Source organism: Ambystoma mexicanum, chromosome 6q, assembly GCF_040938575.1.
Source record: "Ambystoma mexicanum isolate Mex_15411 chromosome 6q, UKY_AmexF1_1, whole genome shotgun sequence".
NCBI classification, from domain to species: Eukaryota; Metazoa; Chordata; class Amphibia; order Caudata; family Ambystomatidae; genus Ambystoma; species Ambystoma mexicanum.
Genome location: NC_090937.1, coordinates 1,184,457,808 through 1,184,477,574, shown reverse-complemented (window position 1 = coordinate 1,184,477,574; position 19,767 = coordinate 1,184,457,808). Strand labels below are relative to the sequence as shown.

Here is a 19,767-nt window from a genome sequence, read left to right as displayed (position 1 = left end):
TTGTGTCATCTGGAGGCGTGGTAGACTATCACAGAAGACTGATGGGTTTTGTCCATCACCGGGTGTTCTTCAGCTTGCCCCTCACCCTCATCTCCAGCAGACTGGATCACCCTCTCTCGGAGCCGAGGTACAGAAACTTCTAGACCTCAGAGCAGTGGAACCTGTTCCCTTGGGGGAGCAAGGGGAGGGCTATTACTCCCTTTCTGTTTACAGTGCCCAAACCCAACCAGGCTGGCGTGCTCACTATCCTCATTCTCTCCAAGTTCAATCTCTTTCTACCCCAAGAGAAATTCAAGATGATTACGCCGAGCCAGATAAAGTCCTTTCTCTGGAAGTGCGATTGGCTCAGCGTGGTAGACATTCAGGATGCCTACATGTATATTCTGATCTGGAGCCCGCATAGAAAGTTTCTGCGGTTCTCCGTGGGAACGGAACACTTCCAGTGTCGTGTGCTTCCATTTGGTCTGAGCTCTGCACTGTGTGCCTTTACGAAGATGATGATGTTGGTCATTGCAGCGTTCCTCAGACTGCAGGGAGTTCATGTATATCCATACTTGGAGGATTGGCTCCTGCGCAGTCCTTGCCCATATGCCGCTACGGCCAATCTTCAGTCACTCCTTCAGCTCCTATTCCATTTTGGGATGTCGGTGAACTGGCAGAAATTGTCGATGGAGGTTGCTCAAAACCTGAACTTCCTGGGTTTCCGTGGAGACACTTTCAGTACCAGAGTGTTCCTGACGGAGGACAAGATTACGGACCTTTCAGCCATGTGCCAACTCTTCCTACAATCCTCCCACATGTCGGCCTGGTTGTTTGAGAGATTCCTCATGGCCTCTTGCATATTAGCTCTACCTCTTGCGCACCTGAAAATGAGCCACATTCAACTTGTTCTTCGGAGCTGCTGGTCCAAGACTACGGATCCGGATTCCAAGATGATTCCAGTTCCATCCCGCATGACGGCGGATCTTCAGTGGTGGTCATCCGCCAGTAGCATTTCAGTTGGGACCTCTTTCCAGGAGCCCTGCTCACAAACAACGGTTACAACAGGTTCCTCCCTTCTGGGGTGCGGAGCAACACTGCATCACCTCGAGGTGTGCGATTTGTGGACGCCTCAGGACAGGCGGTTCCATATCAATCACCTGGAGCTCCTGGCAGTCTTTCTGGTGCTCAAGGCTTTTCAACTCTCTGTCACGAAGAGTGTGGTTCGAATTTGCATTGACAATTCAGTAGCAATTTTCTACATCAACAAAGAAGGGGGGGGGTCACCAAGTCTCCCCCTCTGGTGGACCTTGCTATCTACTTCCTCTCTATGCTTCCAGGGACGGGTTCAGAGCGTCTTCCCTGGGGGGACACACTCGAGTTCCCGTGGAACAACATGAAAGCTTATGCTTTTCCTCCTTTGTCGCTGATTCATCGGTCGCTCTGGAAACTCAGGAGTGCATCGAACTGCACTCTCCTCTTCATAGCTCCATGGTGGCCAGCCAGGTTTTGGTTCTCATAACTACAGCACATGTCAGTGTGCTCCCCGATCAGGTTGCCATACATTTCTGACCTTCACCAGAGCAATCACCAGGTGTGGCACCCCTCCCCAAAATCGTTCAGCTTGACGGCTTGGTGCCTGAGCTCCGATCATAAGCACAGTTCAACCTCTCGGATGACATGTGTATAATTCAAGCGGCGCAAAAGCCCTCTAAGAGCGCAATACAGGAGCAAGAGGCTCAGTTTTGGTCATTGGTGTCTAGCCTAAGAGCTTGATCCCAGACCGGTTTCTACTGACTGTGTCTTGTCTTCTGATTCTGACCTTGCAGCCTTTGGCATCCATGCCTTATCATGCAGGACATATTTATCTGCCATTGCGGCTTATTTGTCTACAGACAATTGCTCTTTTTCACTGGCGAACCCAGTCATCAAGAGACATTTTGCAGGTATTCTCCATCTTTTCCCACCGGTTCGGACCCCTCATCCCAAATGGGATCTGAATGTATTCCTCACTGCTTTGTCATAAGCCTTTTGAACCCATGGCCACTACCGAGCTCAGGTACCTTTTTTGGAAGGTGGCCTTTTTGATTTCAGTGACATCTGCTAGACGAATAAGCGAGCTTCAAGCTCTGTCGAACATCCGTTTCTAGCTTTCCACAAGGATAAGGTTGTGCTTCGTACCCACCCTTTCCTTCCCATGGTGGTTTCGGAATTCCATTTAAGCCAGTCAATATCTTGACTGGTCTTCTTCCCAAACCCGCTCTCCAATGCCGAGAGGGTTTTACACAATCTAGACGTGAGATGTGCTCTGAAGTTCTACGTCGACAGACCAAGCGAACTTAGAGGTTTGTCACAAATCTTTGTTACGTTTGGTGACCCGAAAGGGAAACCAGCCTCGGAAGCATCCATCTCTCATTGGATAGCTTCATGTATTTCCGAGGCCTGCAAAATACAAGGCCTTCAGCCCCCAAAGGGCATTCATGCACATCTGGTCCGTGGCAAAGCGGCCGCAGTTGCCTTCCAAAAATACATTCCTTGGGAGTCCATAGCCAAGGCTGCTACATGGCCTTCCCCATCAGCCTTTTGCAGACATTACTGTCTTGACCTGAGCATGATTTTCCTTCCACCTGTAGTTCCTATGGTCAGTGCTTGGGAATCTCCCATGAGTATGGAGGAAAGGGGACGGGACGTAGGAGTATGACAAAGTTACCATTGTGACCACCTTACTCCTAGTCCATAGTCCCCTTTCCTCCATACGGCCGCCGTCCCCTCTAATAAGTATCCTCTATTGTTGCGAAATGGTCCTGGACCTGGCGATAGAAAAGAACGGAAGGGCGATGCGCAGGGCGGAGCTCATGAAGGCGGGGCTCCGGTCACGTGCGGTGGCCCTGCATAAAAAAATGAAAGGGCCAGAAAATTGTGTTTGCTATTAAAAAGTACTCCGCACAAGTATGGATGAATGGGGACAATATAGGAGTAAGGTAGTCACTACGGTAAGTAACTTTGTCAGATTCACATGCGCCCACCCTTCCAATATATAAAACCAATAAAGTTATGGTGGGTTTAAAAATTGGTCATTTGGCCATGACTTTTATGCGTGTGCCAATCAAACGTTGCGATATATTGACGCGGCTATGCCCATGCCGTTTGACGACATCCACGCGTACGAGACTGAGAAGTAGAGGGCACCCAGACGTCCTACTAATTCCTTGTCGGGTCCCGCAAGCAAACCAGGATGCCAACAACGGGCCGTCATTAAAGGGCCCGTTGTTGGCATCCTCCCCATTCCCTATGGGGGCTCAAATGGGAATAGGGGGAAGTACCTGTTCCAGGTTCCTTGAATGGGGAAATACTGGGCCCTCCAATGTCAGACTGGCCCGATATTTCCCCATTCATGAAACCCGAAACCTCCATACTCGGAATGAGGCCCATTGCATGGCGCATCTAAAACTGCCCAAATTAATATAAAAAGGAGCAATTTCAGTCTAAACTATTTTCTTCTAGTTTTCACCAAGTTCTCACATGCTCAAAAGTCAACCACACGTCCAAAATAAAAAAAAGGCTCTCTAATATCTACCAGGACACTGACCATGGCCATTGGCCAGTAAATATTCACTCCTGAAGTCACTATGCCTATACAAATAACTTTCAAAACTGAAATAAACCCATACACCCCAAAAATATAGCCGCGAATACAGAACTACCCTTACCCTCGGGTATCTGTAGTCCTTTGTAGCCTCGGATATAGCTGCGAATATCGGCAAAATGACCAAAAAAATATGCTTTCCTGCCCCCCAGCCCATCACCAAGTGCCCCCCTCATCTGTGCCAGCTCCCCTACTCCTCCGACGGCCTACTCACCTCCCCTCTCACCCCAAAACACACGCTGCTTCTGTGACGCAGTTTGCTTTCAGATGTCGGCTGTTCGCGGCTATAGCCGAGGCTACAGAAAGCTACATGCTGCAAACTCGGTCCCTGGACCCCCTCCAGATCCCAAATTTCACTCTGTGGCCTCTAGCCATCCCCCTCACTTCTACCGCAATGGTATTTGTATGTTTTTGACCTGCCTATAGCTTTTTACTGCGTTTCAGTTTCCCATAACCCTGGTTATAGCCACGAATAGCTCTCGCGTCGAGAGAAAAACAAGATGGCGGTCGTTACATTTCTGAAAACCACGATCTTGCAATGCACCATGGAAGATATCTCTATTTTTTGGGGGGGAAAGAAAGCATCCCCTTCTCCGTCAAATATTTAAATAACTAATATACTGAATAACCCCAAACAATACATGGCGTGTGATGCAATGTTTTGTGCCCAAGTTTTTTCAGACCTGGTCCAAATCCATCCAGCGGTTTGGGCTGTGCGCTTAGTCAAAAATTGGGTTATTTGTTTTTATTTTTTAACAAATCTTTACAAAACTTTGCAATCTGGGAGGGCCTGCAGACTTTTTATCACTTTTGGAGTTTCGGTCAAATTTGTTACTCCAATCAAAAGTTATTAACAATAGAATTTTGGAGGGTTCCGATGTGTCTCCGACCCACCTTAACTATAGGTTGGCTACCGCCGCCCTATAATTAATATATTTATATTCATAATCTGGGGTTATGGCAGAAGTTCCAGAAAAGGTGAAGTTATTAAAAAAAAAAAACAAATCCCGATTCCCCAGTTCAGTGAACATCATTTAACTGGATTGAAGACAACAATACAACAATATTTACTCCTAGAACATCAATAGATGGCACAACCATGTGTCATTGCAAAACAGTATCTCAAAGACTGGCAAAACGAACTTCAACTAACATAAGAAAAAGAAGGGGAGCATTTATTCAAACAGCAAAGCTAGAAATACATGTTACTTGGGTTATTTCCAAAATCGAGCTTTACTAATTGAGCTAAGTTGTTGTTAGCTAGTGAATGTTCCTATGTTTAGAGTACTCAACCATGAATAGCTTTAGTTTACTTAATATATTTCGGTACTGATCATTTATTTTTTGGGGAAGTGGACATGCTTGGCCAATTAGAATTCGTACATAGTGGAGTTGCAAACCTACACAAAGACTTCAGAAATAAGTCGTGAGATGCTTTGAAATAGAATTACTCTGGAAATGTATTTGCGAGATGGCAAATGTCCATAGAACAGTTGTCACATGATGTATTTTGAATAAGCAACTTTTCATACACTCATTGTAGAAGCGTTCACTGACGTGTTACATCCGACCAATCGTAGTAACATCCACAAGGTACCATGTGATTTGGTAAATGGATTAAACATTTGTTCATGGTGTAGGTATCTGCGAACCACACTAGTCCCCATCCCATCTTGCGAGGATGTAATATGCTGCCAATCGACCTAAGGTCATATTCGCTGGAGGTAGTAAATCATAGCTCATGCCCCTTAATATGACAACAAATGGCGCATCCACTATGCAATGCCTCTTCGCATGATGTTCATGCATGATGGGGCTAAACATTCTGTTTATGCATTTACCAAATCACGTTTCTGTAGGCACTCGATCAATGCATTCCTGCTTTTTTTGTTCAGTCTCTTCTCTCAAAAACACTTTTTCACTATTATTGCATTGTATGGGGAATGAATCAAAGGAGTCGATGTGTTAATATATCTGTATTGTTAGATTGATAGGAGGCAATGAACGGCTGTAATGGTCCCCAGTATTAAAGAAACAATGCATCTCGGAATCAATGTTTCTTTTTAGAGTCGAAATCCACACAGTTCCAAGAAAGTGTTTCCCCTCTTGATTTAAAGATTTTTCAATTGCAATCACATGTTTTGAAAGTGAGACAGATTTTTCTGTTATGCAAAGCATCAATCCATGAACCCAAGGTCGTTTTAGTTACTTTTATTAGGACATGAAGCCTTTAAAATAGTTTATTGAAAATCACAATGCTCTATATGTTGACAGCCATGTATTGCCAAAGATGTGTGTCCACAGGGCAGGTGAAGGTCCGTTCATTTAAAGTACATGGCGGTTAAGTGAGCAGATTACGTGGCTGTTAACACCCGGCTGAAGTGTGCGAGTTGAGATGAAGGCAATATCTTCTTGCATCAGACTTGGGGTCCGTGCATTGCTTTTGATTATAGAGATCACTAATTGGCAAACCTGGCCTCTCAAATGATTGTCACGTTGCAACCGTTAGGGAGTGCAAGATTCGCATATTGGCTGTATATTCCAGTAGTTCCATAACACTGACGGGTTAAGCAGATGTGCCTGTTGGCTGATAACGAAAACTTTATTCTGTCCATTTAAATAGAACGCTTACTTTGACATCTGTGCAGATCCCGGCAGGGCCAAACTCGGCCTTTCAAATAATAATAATATTTTTAATGTGATACAGATTGAAAAATTCAAACTTTACACATATTGCATTTACATAACCAAAGAGAGAAAGGAAAAGAGAATAAAATTTCACTTTATACATTTGTGTAGATAAAGGAAAAGGTGAAGGAAAAATATCGTAAAAAAGAAAAAAAAGAAAAAAGGGAAAAAAGAAAAGGCAGAGTGAAATATAAAAATATATATATCTAAGAACATACATCTTTAGCGGAATCCAAAATCTTAATAAAGCCTTCATATAAAAACACTTTTAATCATTTTAGATCATAATGCCCAGCACTTTTTCAATTTGTAGCCATACATTTTATAATGCAATAAAAAGGTGCATATTAGATGTATTAGTGCAATGTAACCAGAATTGATTTTCGGCTATAGATTCCAGGTTGTGAGCAAATTCTCCAAGGTATTTAGCAATTGAGGGTCTCATAATAGAGCATTCTGTCAGTAGGTGCTTGGCCGTCTCCAGGCATTCCGAAAGAGCACGTAGACGACATATTCTATCAACAGTTGCAATTTTTGTCCCTCGATCCCACATTATAAAAGGTTGGTAATTGCTCCAAACGGAAAAGAATAATAAACCGTCTAAGCCTTACAGAGGGGCATAAGTGGAGATAGGCCTGAGGTTTCATATAGCTATACAGTCGATACTTTACAAAAGCACATGACTTTAAACTTCCTAGATGAGAAAAGTTCTCCAACCAAACCCATAAATCTACCTTTTTCCCCAGGGCTACTAAAGCCTCCTGGGAAACGGTCGACCCTCTATTTATCCAGCCAATATCTCTCAGCAATTGTATCATACTTTTTTGAAGAGGGGAAGAAGTATCTTTTTTACTTACTTCTAAATATATGGTAGCCAATAGAGGATTGGGAGAGCTGCTCTTCATCTTGAGATAGAAGCTCACCCTTTTTTTAAGCACCATTGCTTAAAACTCGGCCTTTCATCCTTCCGAGGTCGATAAATGAGCACCACACACCGTGGGTAATAAGCAGCGCTCAGATGCCTGAGGGTTCGTAGCACTATATAAAATGCAAAATGGTTATGTTCAGCGCTTTGGCGAAACAGCTATATAAATCTCAATAAATACCAAATGTAGCTGATGAGCATAGATGGAATGATGTAAATTTGGAGACTGGGAGAGAGGAAGTAGGAGAAGCAGAACACTAGGGTACCCACTTAAGAGGCCCACCGGGAAAATCTCCTGAGTTTTCTGTAGGGCAGTCTACCACTGATTTCATTGCAAAAGGCAGATACTAAGCCACAGTGCAAGGTATGTATCTGCCCTTAGAATCATAGTTAATCTACTGGTGATAATGGGATCAAAGGGCAGGCTGGAAATTTTTTATCCTTTATCCAAACTCTGCGTCCGCCCTCCCATTGGCCACCCCCCCCCCCCAGCTCCGCTCCCAAATCCTTAAGTTTGCAGCTTTTAACTGAAATACAGTTCAGCAAGTGCCAGCCTTGCCACAGTATAAGTGAGCCACTTTCACCAAAACAATAACTGAGGAGCTGACATGTAATGGTATAGCCTACTGCTGTTGGGTAGAGGGTAGATTTGTAGCAATTGCATGTTCACAGCTCCATTTCAGAAAATAGTGTCCTTAAGTGGTACCCACTCCCATCCCCTGCAAACCTTCTAAGCTGAAAAACAGTCAGGTAGTAATTATATTTACGCTTATAAATAGTATACAGAATTGTCATGTGACTTCGCTGTTACAATTTTATAGTCGTATAATTTTGTAGAATACTTTTTCTGTGGTTTTCCTCGGTGGGCAGCTGGGGTACACTGGTGGTGTGCCCACCAGTACAAACATGTACTTTTTCATCTTCGTTTTCATAAATTCTGCCTTCTCTGGTACCCGTTGTCCTTCAGAATGTGCTCATCCTTGAGACTTGTGGCAAGGGCTTAGTAGGAGCAGCACAGGGTGAGCCGCATGGCGAAGCGAGACCAAATGGCGTTCAATCTGTGTAAGGGAGGGCACAGGAGGAGGATTCCCTTCCCTTCCCTCTCCTCCTCCCTCGGCCACAGCTTCGCCACCTCAGCTGCACATCACCTATTATCGCTGTGCTTGCTCTACGTCCTGTGGAAATGGTACTTTTTGCCAGCATCTACTTGTGTATGAAAGAATATATATTAAGGTCTGCTTGCATTTTGGCATACTTGTGTCTTCTTTAAATGCAAGAACTCTTTTGGGGAAGGAGAACGCCTTGGACAATCGGGGTCCTTTTTTTTGCCCTGTAGGTTTCCTTGAAAGGGATGCTATTTCAGTACAATATTCAGCTTCCGTGGCCTTCAGTTTTCCTTTGCGTTATTGACCACTGTTTTGGCCTTATCCTGTTGCACCTCTTGTGGATTGGCTGTATAATCCAGGGGGCTGCGATGCTGTGCTCAGTGGACGATTACTCTAACTTCTTGCTATTTCCATGGCTTAGTGATGCTGTGCTGTTAACTGGATTACGAGACCATTACGTGAAGTAGTGAAACTTCTTGTATGTGTGACTAATTGTCTCTTTTTTTCCCTTCTCTTTTAGGGAATCCGACATGTTGATCATTTTGGGTTTATCTGCAGAGAGCCTTTAGAAAACGGAGGCTGCCATTTTGTATGTTATGTCTTTCAGTGCACGAATGAACAGCTGGTAAGGGACTCTTACAATACAGAAGCGTTTATTTTCACGGGCTATCTGCTGAGTGTTTCTTGATCTTTGTTTTTATCTCAATACGAATCACCGGTAACCCTAAAGGGACGCAGAGCTCATGCAATCACTTATTGCTTTTGGGCAGTTCAGAAATAGTTCAGCTGTAGTAGCTATGTGGTGCGCAGTAACAGGAAAACGGGCGGGATTCTGTGAAGTAGAAGAGAGCACGTGTATTATAAAGGCTGAAGAAAAATATGTACATCGCTATGGACACCATGCTTGAGCTGCGGGAAACAAATGGGGAAACTTTGCCTACCAATGTTCAGTGCATAAAATACAATTAATACTTAACTAAGTACCATAATGAGATGAGTGCCCACTCCCATATGGAAACATAGTTGTATCCCCTTATCTAGATAGAAGTATGACGTTATTGTCTTAAATAAACTGTGAATACACACGCAATAGGTGGCAAGCCCATTGGCACATAAAATGGGTTTTGCACCCACTCACATATGGAAAGAAGTCATGTGTGCCCACTTGTGAAGATATGGCATTTGAATAGACATGGGATTCATGCCTACAACAATGTGGGCAGTGTATCCACTAGCATGCAGACTTGGGGAGCCACCCCTGCTCATGCCCAGTTCGGACTTGAAAAATTATACATATGCCCATCTATGAATCATACAAAAAAGCACTTAATTTGTAAACCTAGTAATATTCTAACTAAAGGTAGAAATGGGGCAATGTAAATAAGAACATGAAAATCACAGATCACCTTTTTTTATCAAATCTAAAATAATACAGTAATTGCTGTGACACTATATATTGAGCATCTGTTTGACACAAAGTTACATATATATCCTTATATGAACGCAGAATTAAATGCCTAGCCGGGCAGTGATTATATTGCATTGTAAATAAGCACATACCAACTATTTCCTACTAAACCAAGCATTTGGTGAACACACACTGTTTGAAATAATGCTGCATTGCAAATTCCCTACGCTTCTAAAAGAGGCAATATAGGGCATGGAAGGATTCATTTGCATGAATCAAAGTAGCATTAGAGACACCATTTCTTTAAGAAGTTGGGGAGTGCACCTAGTCCCCCCCAAACGCCAACGGGTATAGAACAGCTGTAGCAAATATAATCCTATTGCTCCTACTACAGTAAAACAATGTGTGCTGAGCTCAAAGGAACTTCATAGAGCTCCCTAAATTGTTGGCTCCTGGACAGTTTCATTCTCTCTTTGGCGCTATAATGAATGTAATGTGCCACAACAAAGTCCACGCTGCCCATTGTAGTAAAAAGCAAGGGTCTGTTCAGACTGGGAACGCAAGAAACGTGTAAAGCATGTCACGGTCAAGCATAGTAGTCCATCTTGTGCTGAGATGGCCCCTCAGCACATGATGGGAAAGGGTATATTAGCTTGGCTTCTCAGGTTACGATCCAGCATGCCTGTAACTTCAACGCTTGTGTCCCAAATGCTGCATCCACACCATCTCCTCCTTGGAGCCGAAGACAAAACCTTGACGTTTCTAGGTCTCTTGGCTTGAAAGCCAAATTAAAATGTTCCTCTAACCCAAGTTACTATCAATATCCACTTTAGCACTGGAAAGCCCACATTTTTTTGTAATTGCACCTCCAGTGTTACCCGCAACATACCATCAAATGCCCCACTTAATTCTCTTCCTTCACCTATGTTAAGCATCCTACGTTTTATTTCTAAGTTTTTTTTTTCAATTTTGCTTGTAACCGGTTTACATTATAATTGAGTAAATACCAACTGCAATCCTTTGCACGAGTCTGCACAGTTTTACCAAATGCTTTTAGGCTGGTAGAGGGATCAACAGAACCGGTTGTCAGATGCGATTCATGTTTTCATTATGTGCAACATGTTGGATGAGTTTAAGTCCTATAGAGTCTTCGGGACTTAATCTAGAAATGATAAAGTAGGGTCATAATGAAGGTGTCTGAATGGGTTTATTAAACGTTCAGCAAGGACCCTAAGGGGGCACTAATTTTCTACAGGGTACCCTAACTAGTATTTACTCTGGGTCGTATAGTGCCCAGCATACTTCTTAGCTTCAATGTACATTCTTGGGGGTTATAGCACAGAGCCAGCTTCTTAGTAGTCTACCAGCAAGTACCTCTTGCCACATGCCTTCGAGTTGAGTTGAGATCTAGAGATCCTCCAGCTGTAGGTTTTCTGTCTGCTGAGGTTTCTTCTCCTTTGCTTAACGTTTGTATTTGTCTGTGTTTTTGTAAATCACCAGCCATTGGTTGGTCCTGGGCTAAGGTCTTCTCCAGTTTCCATCTCGTTAAGCCCACCTCCTCCAGGGCCTGGGAGATGGGGCCTCACTGGCTCATTTGGTTTTCTGCTTCCTGGCATTTGCCTTTTGCCATTGTCTAGGAAAAATGCCTCTGCAGGCTTTCGCCCTTTCTTCCTCCACCAAGTATGGTCTCTACCAGTGTCTGAGGGCGCTCAGCAGGTTCTTGGCTTTCTTTGCTTGCCAGTGCCTGGTCTTGACTGAGGTCTGCAATATAGCCTTCACCAAACCTTCCTTTTCCTCCTCTTCCTTCATTTCTGGTATCTGCCAGTTTCTGAGCCGTAGTCCTCAGCAAGCTACTGCCTCTTTAAGTTCTCGGCATTGTTCTCTGCAGGACCTGAGATAAGGCCCCAAGCAGGATCTTGGATATCTTCTTTTCCAGAATTCTCTAGCTTAAGATTTGGGCTCTTGTCGTTTTCTGAGAAGAGCCTTCCATAGGCTCGGGATCTCACGCTCTCAGCCTTCCTTTTCTGATCTGAGTTTGGCTCTCCTTCTGACTGTTTTCCTGTGTTTGGTTCTCTCCTGCAGTCTGTCTCACTGTTTCTTGTTTCTTCTCTCCTGCCTTTCCCTTGATTTCTAAGGACTTGCTATTGGGGCTAGTTAATACACTCTTGTGGGTGAGAGGTTTAATGAGCTATACAGCCATTTTGGAGACAGGCGGTAGTGACTGTTCAGTAAACTATTATGCAGTCTATGCCAAAGTCTCTCACCATCTATGCGAGCATGCCTGCTGTCACAAGAGACTACATAAAATGTACCTCTAATTTGGATCATTTCTTCCTGTGCCACCGGAACTGGTGACTCACAAAGCTCGAACCTGTAATCCTAATGGCCAGTCTTGGAAACTTGTGAGCCTTTTTTTTCATGGGCTCTTATGTATGAAGTGGATGACGGCAAACACTCCTTTACTTCTTTTACTATTTGTGACAGAAATGCTACATCCCTATGTTCATATAAAAGGTCGTGCCTGGCTTTAATGAACTTTAGCACAGGTTTTGTGGATGTCAACAAAAAAATCCCCAACATATGTGGCATTGGTAGCAATGTTGACATCAAGAGGGGTTTCCATCTGTGATTTAATTCTTTGTATTGTAATGTATTTCATTGTACTGTGTAAACCACCTTGTCACTTATGCATAGGAACTGATTGATTGAATGGCTGTTCTCTGTTTGACAGTGTGACTATTTACAATCTGTGTGTCGGGGTGCACAATTCTATTTTCGTTCCATCTTTGTGTCCGGTTGCAAAGTTTGGACTCACCACTAGTCATTGGTTAGTGATATTTTACTCTTGGCGAATAGGAAATGGTGTGCTGTGTGTATGTATACAATTGAGTAGCTAAGTGACTTTTTTTATGGCGGGCTTTTAGTTTGCAACCTGAATTTGTGCACCTTGTTTCTATATTTTTGTCTTGTAGAAGCAGTTCTAGCAATACAAATAAAAATCAAATGATATGTAGATTAGCACATTATGTATTGTCTCAAGTTATGTCAAAAATAGTATAGTGACAACTGAGGTAGTCTCAGACAGGTGGAGTAAAAGCCCCCTTTTGGCAAAGACCATGGAAAAATACACGAAATACCAGACTCATCTTAAGGGACACAATTAACAGTCTATTTCAAAACACTTTCAGTGTATCTCTACTTAAAGGACTTATTTTCGACTCGGTGATAAATAATAGATAAAACAATCATGCCTGTTTTTATTTTAAAATGTCAGATTTTTATTAGCATGCCGTTTGTGGTACAAGTTGTTTAGTTTTTAAAAGAAATATTTTTCTTGGTACTTCCTTCAGGTGGACGAGATTATGCTGACTCTGAAGCAGGCCTTCAGTGTCGCTGCCGCACATCAACACTCCAAAGTTCAGGACCAGATATGTGAGGGTTGCCCAATGCAAGGCCTTCACAAGCTCTGTGAGAAGATAGAAGGTGAGCAGCCTGCCACTGAAAAGCCAAAGTGCGTTTCTGTGTCCAATAGTATTTCAGTTGCCACAGGATCATGCTAAAGTAGCTCATTACCAAACTAGTGCTGTTATGTAAGCCGTAATACAAATCTGTTCATTTTATTTACTTTATTTTAATTTCGATCATAAAATGTATACATTAAAATACAGCAATAGTACCCTGAAGTATCGAACTCGCTCAATTTGAAATAAATAGGAGGTGATCATAAGAACTCAGTGTAGATCTCAGACGCAGTTAGTGTTTACTGTCGAATTCCACATAGATTCCTCAGATGTGTTCTGAAAGTATCCATGTCATCTTAGAATGTATGTAACTTTTCCAAGAGCAGCCGGATTCGTCTGTCTAGAAGTGCATTTCCAGTATACTCATCCGTACTGGAACCTTTGGCGTCGAAAAATTGACCTTCCCCTTTAAATTGAGTATAGCGCGCACCCCTGGGTGTGGCAATGCGCCGCACCCTCCGGCGCCTCACCTCAGTCCCTTTTTCTGCACGGACGGGGTCAGACCAAGCAGCTAGGCGCATAGATTTTGTAACTTTCACTTGCTCCCTGTTTTTTATTTTTCAATCTTCTTCACCTCCCTGTGGTGCCTCGCCTCCCCCGGCGCATGTTGACAGCAGGAGGATTCACGAGATGTGTGTCCTGCGAAAACTCGTTCCTGGCCTCGGACCCCCCACGCACTCTGTCGAATGCCTGGGGCCCAAACACTGCTGGGACGGGTATGCGGCTTGCAGTGCTCAGTCACCGGACATTCAATAATCAGTTGTCATGTTGGAGGGAGATTCCACGCTTCTCCTCCAGGTCATTTAAAGAGTTAGTCTCCAGGACTCCACGTCAAGACAAGGTAGGCCCTTTGTTTAGTATGGGTCCACAGCACAGAGACTCCTTCCCAGGGGTTTCCATGGGAAAGGGTACCTTGGACTCTGGTTCTGGCAGGCCTGAGGCCTCTACGGCTACCGGCTCCCAAGCTGCGGGACCCCGGGCCCTCTTGCGGGCGATCCATTGGCAGGCTGGAGACGGTCCAGGCTACCAGCTCCCAAGCCGAGTGGCTGAGGAGCTCTACTGGAGAGTCCACAGAGGGGCGATCAAGTTTGTCATCCTCGTCTGCCCCAGGGGGGGGCAAAGGATCCAGCACGACTACCAGTCCAGTTGCTTAGGGTGCACAGCCACCCGGTGCCACCTCAGAGGTCGTGAGTCAGGGCGATCCGACTACCTGTCACGGTCAGCAGGCCGAGGGCTCGGGGCCTACCAGAGCTACCTCTGAGGTCAATGCTTCTGTTTCAGGTTCGAGGGCCAAGCCTCGTCATCCCATGTCTGAGCCAGCATGTGGCGCAGGGCATTCGTGCCTGCCGCCCATTACATGGCGCAAGGCCCCAAGATCGCGGCTAAGCATGCAGCTGAGCCTGCTAGACTGACGGCCATCTTGGATTCAGATCAGGGCCTACCTGGTCCCTTGCCCATTGAGTGGGCCATGCAAGAATGTTCCTGTCCCCTTCCCTCTGCAAGCGGTGGCAGACTTTATGGTATAGGCGCTTGGTCTCCCGGTAGATGGGATACATCTACCGGCTGCACACCTCATGCGCCTCGGTGCTTTGATCAGGAACGGAGGCCCAGCAATGCAGAGTATCGGCCCCATCGAGATCCAGCAGCTTGCGAGGACCGCTTCTTTGAGCCCTTCATTCTACTCAAGCGACCCGTAGATGATGGGGCTCCTCGAGGATATAGGGAAGGAGAGGATCCTGCAGGTCATGCCTCCTAGGCCCCTGCTTGTTCCTGCAACGTTGCCGGTCACTCCTCTGGTCCAGGCCTTACTGGTTATCCAGGCCCCACCTCCTCTTCCTGTACCACCAACACCTCTCCCTCAGCAACCATTGGATCTATCTTCGGGTTCGGATCACGGGGGGTCACCGCTGGCACCTGTCCCTAGGCCCGGACTCCCCACTGTCTGGAAAAAAGGGGTGGGGTGGGGGGGCGATGATAACACCCAGGACATCAAACCCTCTGCATCTATAAAGGCTTTTCATGACTGCCTTCAGGGCCTTGCTGAGTAGTTGGGAGTCCCCCAGCCAGAGGTAGCCCCACCCCCAGGAGTTGGGAGTGCTAGCAGAGGTTTTGGGCAAGCACACCACTAGCCATTCAGGCATTCTTCTCCAGGAGTATGTCCTGCAGGTGGCGAGCAAAGTCTGGGAGAAGCGCAGGGCCAACGCCCAGATGAAGAAATTAGCGAGCAGGTTCAGGGTGGCGGATGTGGAACCAGTCCTCCTGGCCTCCCAGCCTCACTCGTTAGCTGTGTTCTAAACCATTGTCTTTGTCTTTCTCCTCAGGAACCACATACAGTCTGTCCAAGGAGGACATGGTCCTTGAATCCTTTGGCTAAAGGTGCTAGCTCATCGCAGGGCTGCAGTTATGGCAAGCTAATGCCAACGCCTTGCTAGCAATGCAAATCTGAAACTATGGCGCGAGCTTTGGGAGTTTATGCCTCACATTCCTCTGGCCGGCCTGGCTGACGCCTGGGCGATTGCGCAGGATCTTATAGTCTTCAGTCTCCCAATCTCCCACATCGACACAGCTATCAGAGGGCTGTACCTGGGGGTTGAGATGAAATGGCCGGCGTGGATGCACGCCACCAAATTATCAGATGTGCGAGAGCGGATCCTGGATCTTCCCTTTGCGGGCTCAGACCTTTTTCCATTCATTCACCGATGACGAGTTGACAAAAGACCTCTACACTAACAGCCAATCCTTGGCCATCCTATCTAAGTCGGGGCCGAAGTCCTTCCTTCAGTCTCAACCCTGCGCTTTCACCGGCTTCAAGGGGATTCGGGACTGCGGTGCACAAAGGCCTCACAGGTTGCCCAGTGACCACAGGATGAAGCAGCAGAGGACTTTGTGGGTTTTTTCAAGCCCCCTCCTCCGCTGCCACCTCAGATGCCAAAAAGCAGTGACGTTATGGTTGGGAATACTGATCGCCTTTTGAGGGCGGGCTGGCACTCTTCCAGGACAACTGAAAGCGTTATTTCCAGAGTTCTTTGATGCTTTCTATAGTCTCCTCTTCCTTTTCCTCTACCATCCTCTCCGCTTCTACTTCAGATTGGATCCCCAGCCCGTTTACGGGGGTCCTTTCACTTTTGGAGATACAGGCGGTGGAACCGGTTCCTCAGTCGGACAGGGGCTCCGGCTTCTACTCCAGGATTTTTGTGGTAACCAAGAACAAACTGGCTGGCCTAAGGGTAGCCCTGGACCTGTCATTTCTCAACCTGTCTTTAGCGCTTGAACGCTTCAAGATGATTACTCCCACACACATAGCAGAGTCTGTGTGCGCAGGGGACTGGATGTGTTACCTAGACCTCATGGATGGGTATCTTCATGTCCCCATCTACCAGCTGCATCAGAGGTTTCTGCGGTCCACGCTTATGTCGTACCACTTGCAGTACAAGGTGCTGCCTTTTACCCTCAATTCGGTTCACAAAGCTGATGAATGCGTTGGCCGGGTTCCTCTGCCTGGAGGGCCACCACTTGTACCCTTACCTGGACTGGCTGGCCAGTGCCAGCTCGTCTGAGGGGGCGGTGCACTCCTGACAGCGGCTGGCAGACGTTCTTCACCAGCTGGGCCTTTCCCTTAACAGACGGAAGTCACAGCTGGCTCCCGCCCAGGATTTGGTCTTCCTTGGAGTGCACTGTGACACGGATGTGCAGCAGGTGTTTTCCATGCAAGAGAGGCTCCTTTCCCTCTACAAGGCGATAGGACACTTTCTGGCCAATTCAACCACCTCGGCATTGTGGTTCCAGCACCTACTGGGGCTGATGGCATCTTGCATGCTCACAGTCCAGCCTGCCCGTTTAAGATGAGATGCCTCCAGCTCCACCTGGTGGTCAATTGGGGCCAGGAAACAGGGTCTCAGTCAGACAGGATACCAATCCCTCCGTTCCTGCTCCTGGATCTTCACTGGTGGTTGATGGATAACAATGTGGCAGTGGGAGCCCCCTTTACAGGCCAGAGCCCACTCTTGTGGTGATGCATTCCTCGCTTTCGGGCTGGGTTGCATGGTCCAGGAAGGAAGCCCTTCTACATATCAATCTGCTTGAGCTCAGGGAAGTGGGCCCGGCACTCAAGGATTTTTTGCCCTTCATCATGGACAAGTCGGTTCTTGTCAGGACTGACAAATCCACAACAATGTTTACCTGAACAAGCAAGGTAGCCCCCACCTTCCCCCTCCTGTGCATGGAGGCGGCATCGATCTGGGAATTGGTCCTGACAGAGGGGATTTAGATTTCAGCAGTCCACCTCCCGGGTCAAAGCCATGCAGAAGCGGACCAGCTGAGCTGCTTGGGGTTTCAACACCTACGCGTGGGAGTTACACATCAACTCCTTGTTGTCCCTGTTCCAGAGCTGAGGATTTCTGGATCTGGACGTATTCGCATTTGCTCTGAATTCCAAGTGCCTTTTGCTTCGTGGGCAGGTCGAGGTCAGGGGTCCCTAGGAGACGCCTTCATGATCTGCTGGCATGGCCGCAGATGTTATGCATGCCTCCTTCCCCATTGCTCCAGGGGACCCTCCACAAATTGCGGGTGTCGGCGGGCTGCAGCGTCATCCTGATTTCCCCACACTGGCCTTCGAGGGCTTGGTTATCGGATCTGCTGCGGTTGTGCTCCCAGGGGCCTGCCCTTCTTCCGATCCCCAACCGGGGCTTCCTGACGCAGCAGCGCGTAGCAATGGAGCACCCAGACCCTGCCCGGCTGGTCCTTGCGACCTGGTTCCTGACCAACTGAGACTACAGCATGCTCAATTTTGGATGACAACTGGGGCATCTTTCAGGAGGCCAGCTACTCGATCCCAGTATAAGAGCAAGTGGACTAGGTTTTGCCACAGCGATTGCGACAAAGGGCTGGACCCAATCACCTGCTCCTTGGACGACACACTGGCTTTCTCGGCACATCTGGCTTGTACGGGCGTTCAGGTGGATACATGCCTCACCTTTGGTGGCCATTGGGGGCCTACAAGAATTCCCTGGAACACGCTTTTTCAGGAACCAACCCGTTGGTTAAGGTCCACCTCAAGGGATTGTCCAGGCTTTTTCTGTTGGGGCATAGGCCGCAACTGGTCTGGGACCTCAGTGTGGTTCTTGCAGCGCAAGCCCTTTGAGCTGATGTCCTTGGACATCTGGCTGGTGACACTAAAGACAGTACTATTGGTTGCACTCACTTCTGCACCCAGGGACAGCACACTGCAAGCGTTGTCGTCATGCAAACCTTTCACCACGCTTCATAACGGCAAGGTCATCTCGCACACTCATCCAAATTGTTTTCCCAAGTTGGTCTCCATTCCATTTGAATCAGGAAATTTGCCTGGTGGTGTTCTTCCCAAACTTGCAATCGGATGTAGAAAGGGCTTTGCATTCCTTGGACCTCAAGAGAGCCCTCAAATTCTATCTCTCGCTGACAAAATCACCGTCTCTGAGGCATTGTTCAGGAGGTCTGATGCATTGTTCATCACTTTCAGGGGCGTGTCTCCTGGCACCCAGGCTTCCAAAGCTTCCATCGCCCGTTGGATGGTCCAGGCCATCTCAGAGACGTATACGGCCATAGGCAAACCAGTTCCTGAGGGGATTCATGCCCATGCAGTCAGAGCTAAGGTCACAGCGTTTTCAGAGACATGTTTCTTGGGATTCCATTCGCAAGGCGGCTTTTTGGGCCACACTGTCAGCCTTCTGTAAGCACTATTCCCTGGATACCAGCTCCAGGAGCGACAGAGTTTGGCCAGGCTGTTCTGAAGAACCTATTTGCTTCGTCCTAGTTATGAGCTAGATTGTAACAGCTCCACCCTATGGTCTTCTTCAGTGGAATAACCCACGAGGATGGAGGAAAGAGGACGGGGCGTATGGGTAATTAAAGTTTTGATGCTTATTAACCTGCTTAGAATCGCATGCTGTGCATATAGTCCGACGTCCAGTAGTAATCGTATAGTATTGCTTCTGGTCTTTCCACGATCGAAAGGGGATGTCAACATGGGCGTGACTGTAACACTATCCCTAACGTGACGTGTAGTGTACCCAAGATCCCTCACCCATCAAGGTCCCTCAGATTGTTTTTTTCCGCTCAGCCAACTGGTCGCATTAATGCAGAGCTCTTCATAAAACATTGCTTTATTGTTATATTCTTGACCTTCGGTCGTTTGTTCTTAGTCTCGCTCCTCTTGATTCCTGTGCCACCGCCGAAGACTGCTGACTATAGAACTTCGGCGGCTGTTGATCCGGTCAGCGCTGCCGACCACGTGGCCGGGCCTTGTGGCCTGTACAGTAGGGAGAATGTGGTTCGGTGGTCATGTTCTTTTCAAGAATGCCTTTCCTTTTCCCCGCTTTGTTCCCTTGGGTTTGTCGTCTCTATCATAATCCTGCTCTACTGACAAGACTCATTTAGATTTTGTCCTTCTTGTAAGGGAAAATATCAGTAGAAAGATTAGCACCGCTGGTGCAATAATTGTCTTCCCCTCAATCGCC

At 46.7% G+C, this 19,767-nt stretch overlaps 1 protein-coding gene across 8 annotated transcripts in view; it reads left to right on the top strand.

Moving 5' to 3' along the window:
- Window positions 1–19,767, top strand: part of TBC1D1 (TBC1 domain family member 1) — a 1,823,125-nt gene that overhangs the window by 909,856 nt on the left and 893,502 nt on the right. For all 8 annotated transcript variants that reach the window (XM_069631813.1, XM_069631816.1, XM_069631814.1 and 5 more), the window contains 2 exons: window positions 8,865–8,969; window positions 13,103–13,235. In XM_069631813.1, coding sequence (XP_069487914.1) covers window positions 8,865–8,969; window positions 13,103–13,235 — 238 coding nt within the window. The remainder of the gene's footprint in view (window positions 1–8,864; window positions 8,970–13,102; window positions 13,236–19,767) is intronic.